This window comes from Malurus melanocephalus, unplaced genomic scaffold (assembly GCF_030028575.1).
Source record: "Malurus melanocephalus ecotype Western Australia unplaced genomic scaffold, MMel_1.1 scaffold_1999, whole genome shotgun sequence".
Taxonomy (NCBI): domain Eukaryota; kingdom Metazoa; phylum Chordata; class Aves; order Passeriformes; family Maluridae; genus Malurus; species Malurus melanocephalus.
Genome location: NW_026625231.1, coordinates 1 through 3003, shown reverse-complemented (window position 1 = coordinate 3003; position 3003 = coordinate 1). Strand labels below are relative to the sequence as shown.

The window sequence follows — 3003 nt, the reverse complement described above, 5'->3', positions numbered from 1 at the left end:
CCCTGTTTTGGGGCACCTTTGGGTTTTTTTTTGGGGTAGATTTTGGGCTGGATTCATTCCCTGTTTTGGGGCATTTTGGGGGTTTTTTGGGGCATTTTTGGGTTTTTTTTTGGGCTGATTTGGGGTTTTTTTGGGGGCACATTTGGGGTTTTTTTTGGGGCAGATTTGGGGTTTTTTTATGACTCTCYATCTCTCCCTCAGCCATGGAAGGCCTGGGTTTCCTGGACGCTCTGAACTCGGCGCCCGTGCCCGGCATCAAAATCAAGAAAAAGAAAAAAGTTCTGTCCCCGACGGCCGCCAAGGTGAGGGACACTTTGGGGACACTTTGGGGACACTTTGGGGACACTTTGGGGACACTTTGGGGACACTTTTGGAGCCATTTTGGGGACACTTTTGGGGACATTTTGAGGACACTTCAAGTCCCACTTTGGGACCATTTAGGCACCATTTTAGGGTTTCTTTGGGTGCCATTTCGAGGACATTTTGGGAGTTTCGGGTGCCATTTTGGGGACATTTGGGTGCCATTTTGGGACACTTCAGGCACCATTTTGGGAACATTTTGGGTGCCATTTTGAGAACACTTTGGGCACCATTTTAGGGATACTTCGGTGCCATTTTAGGGATGCTTTAGGTACCATTTTGGGGACTCTTTGGGCGCCATTTTGAGAACATTTGGGTGCCATTTTGAGAACACATTGAGGGCCATTTTGAGAACATTTTGGGTGCTATTTTGGGGATGTTTCAGGCACCATTATGGGAACACTTTTGAGAACACTTGGGAGCCATTTTGGGAACATTTGCGGTGCTATTTTGGGAACACTTTGAGAACACATTGGGCGCCATTTTGAGAACACATTGGGCGCCATTTTGAGAACACATTGGGCGCCATTTTGGGGCCTCTTTGGGCGCCATTTTGGGGACTCTTTGGGCGCCATTTTGGGGACTCTTTGGGCGCCATTTTGAGAACATTTGGGCGCCATTTTGAGAACACTTTGGGGGCCATTTTAGGGAAACACTTTGGGGGCCATTTTAGGGAAACACTTGGGGTACTATTTTGGGAACATTCTGAGAACCCTTTGGGCGCCATTTTGAGAACATTTGGGTTCCATTTTGGAGATGTTGTGGGTGCCATTTTGGGGACGTTTCAGGTGCCATTTTGGGAACACTTTGAGAACACTTTGGGCGCCATTTTGAGAACATTCCAGTCCCCATTTTGGGAACATTTTGAGAACACATTGGGCTCCATTTTGAGAACACTCCAGTCCCCATTTTGGGAACATTTTGAGAACACATTGGGCGCCATTTTGAGAACATTCCAATCCCCATTTTGGGAACACTTTGAGAACACATTGGGCGCCATTTTGAGAACACTTTGGGTACCATTTTGAGAACATTTGGGCACCATTTTGAGAACATTTCAGTCCCCATTTTGGGAACGTTTTGAGAACACATTGGGCTCCATTTTGAGAACATTCCAATCCCCATTTGGGGATGATCCCCCCCAACCCTGACCCCTCCTGTGTCCCCCCAGCCCAGCCCCTTCGAGGGGAAGCCGACGCCGGAGCCCATGGCCACCAAACCCTCGTCCCCGGAGCCCGCGGCCGCCGAGCCCATGGACACGGAACGGCCCGGAACGCCGGTGCCGGCCATCGAGGTGCCCGAGCCCATGGACACAGGTACGGCCTGGGGACATTTTGGGGGTGTTTGGGGTGGTTTGGGGACAATTTGAGAGGGTTGAGGGCAGGTTGGAGGGGGTTGGGGACAGTTTGAGTGGGTTTGGAGCCCATTTAGGACATTTACTGACACTTTGGGGACATTTTGGGGGCATTTTGGGGGTGTTTGGGAGAATTTGGGGTTGTTTGGAGAAGGTTGAGGACAGTTTGAGTGGGTTTGGAACCCATTTAGGACATTTAGAGACAGTTTGGGGACATTTTATAGAGGTTAGGGACAATTTGGGGATGTTTAGGACAGTTTGAGCGGGTTTGGGGACAGTTTGGAGAGGTTTGGGGACATTTTGGGGCTGTCTGAGACAGTTTGAATGGGTTTGGAGTCCATTTAGGACATTTAGAGACAGTTTGGGAACATTTTAGGGGTGTTTGGGACAGTTTAGAGTGGGTTTGAGGACAATTTGGAGGGGGTTTGGGGACAGTTTGGAGGGTTGGAGACCATTTAGGACATTTAGTGACAGTTTGGGGACATTTTGAGGACATTTTGAGGGTGTTTGGGAGAATTTGGAATGGTTTGGGGACAGTTGGAGAGGGTTGGGGACAGTTTGAATGGGTTTGAAGACCATTTAGGACATTTAGTGATGTTTTGGGGACATTTTGGGGACATTTTGGAGGTGTTTGGGAGAATTTGGGGTGGGTTGGGGACAGTTTGGAGGGGGTTGGGGACAGTTTGAGTGGGTTTGGAGCCCATTCAGGACATTTAGTGACAGTTTGAGGACATTTTGGGGGTGTTTGGGAGAATTTGGGGTGGTTTGGGGACAGTTTGGAGAGGGTTGGGGACAGTTTGAGTGGGTTTGGAGACCATTTAGGAACACTTTGGGGACATTTTATTGGGGTTTGGGGCAATTGGGGATGTTTGGGACAGTTTAGCGTGGGTTTGGGGACAATTTGGTGGGTTGGGAGCAGCACAGGATGGGTTTGGAGATGATTTGTGGGGTTTGGGACAGTTCGGGGGGATTTGGGGACATCGGGGAACACTCTGAGGACAATTTGGGAACACTTGGAGTCCCTTTTTGGGGCCATTTCGAGACCCTTTTTGGCCATGACCCAGCAGCCATTTTGGGGTTATTTTGGGACCATTTTGGGGTCATTTTGGGACCATTTTGGGGCCACTCTGCCCCATTTTAGAGCCTTCCCGGGTACAATTTTGAGGTCAAACCCCACATTTTCGGGGTCCCCCTTTGCTGACTCCCCCTCCCCGTGTCCCCTCAGGCTCAGCCGAGGCCGGGGGTGACCCCAAATCTGCCGATGGCCCCTCAGATGGGGGTCCAGCCCC

The 3003-nt window shown here is 50.2% G+C and overlaps 1 protein-coding gene across 1 annotated transcript in view; it reads left to right on the top strand.

Annotated features, from left to right (window-relative positions):
• PPP1R10 (protein phosphatase 1 regulatory subunit 10) overlaps positions 1 to 1676 on the top strand; it is a gene marked incomplete at its 3' end in the record, with an annotated part of 4254 nt that extends 2578 nt beyond the window's left edge. Inside the window, exon 6 of the mRNA XM_057388485.1 lies at positions 1532 to 1676. Within this exon, the coding sequence (XP_057244468.1) occupies positions 1532 to 1676 (145 nt within the window). The remainder of the gene's footprint in view (positions 1 to 1531) is intronic.
• Between the last annotated feature and the right edge of the window lie 1327 nt (positions 1677 to 3003).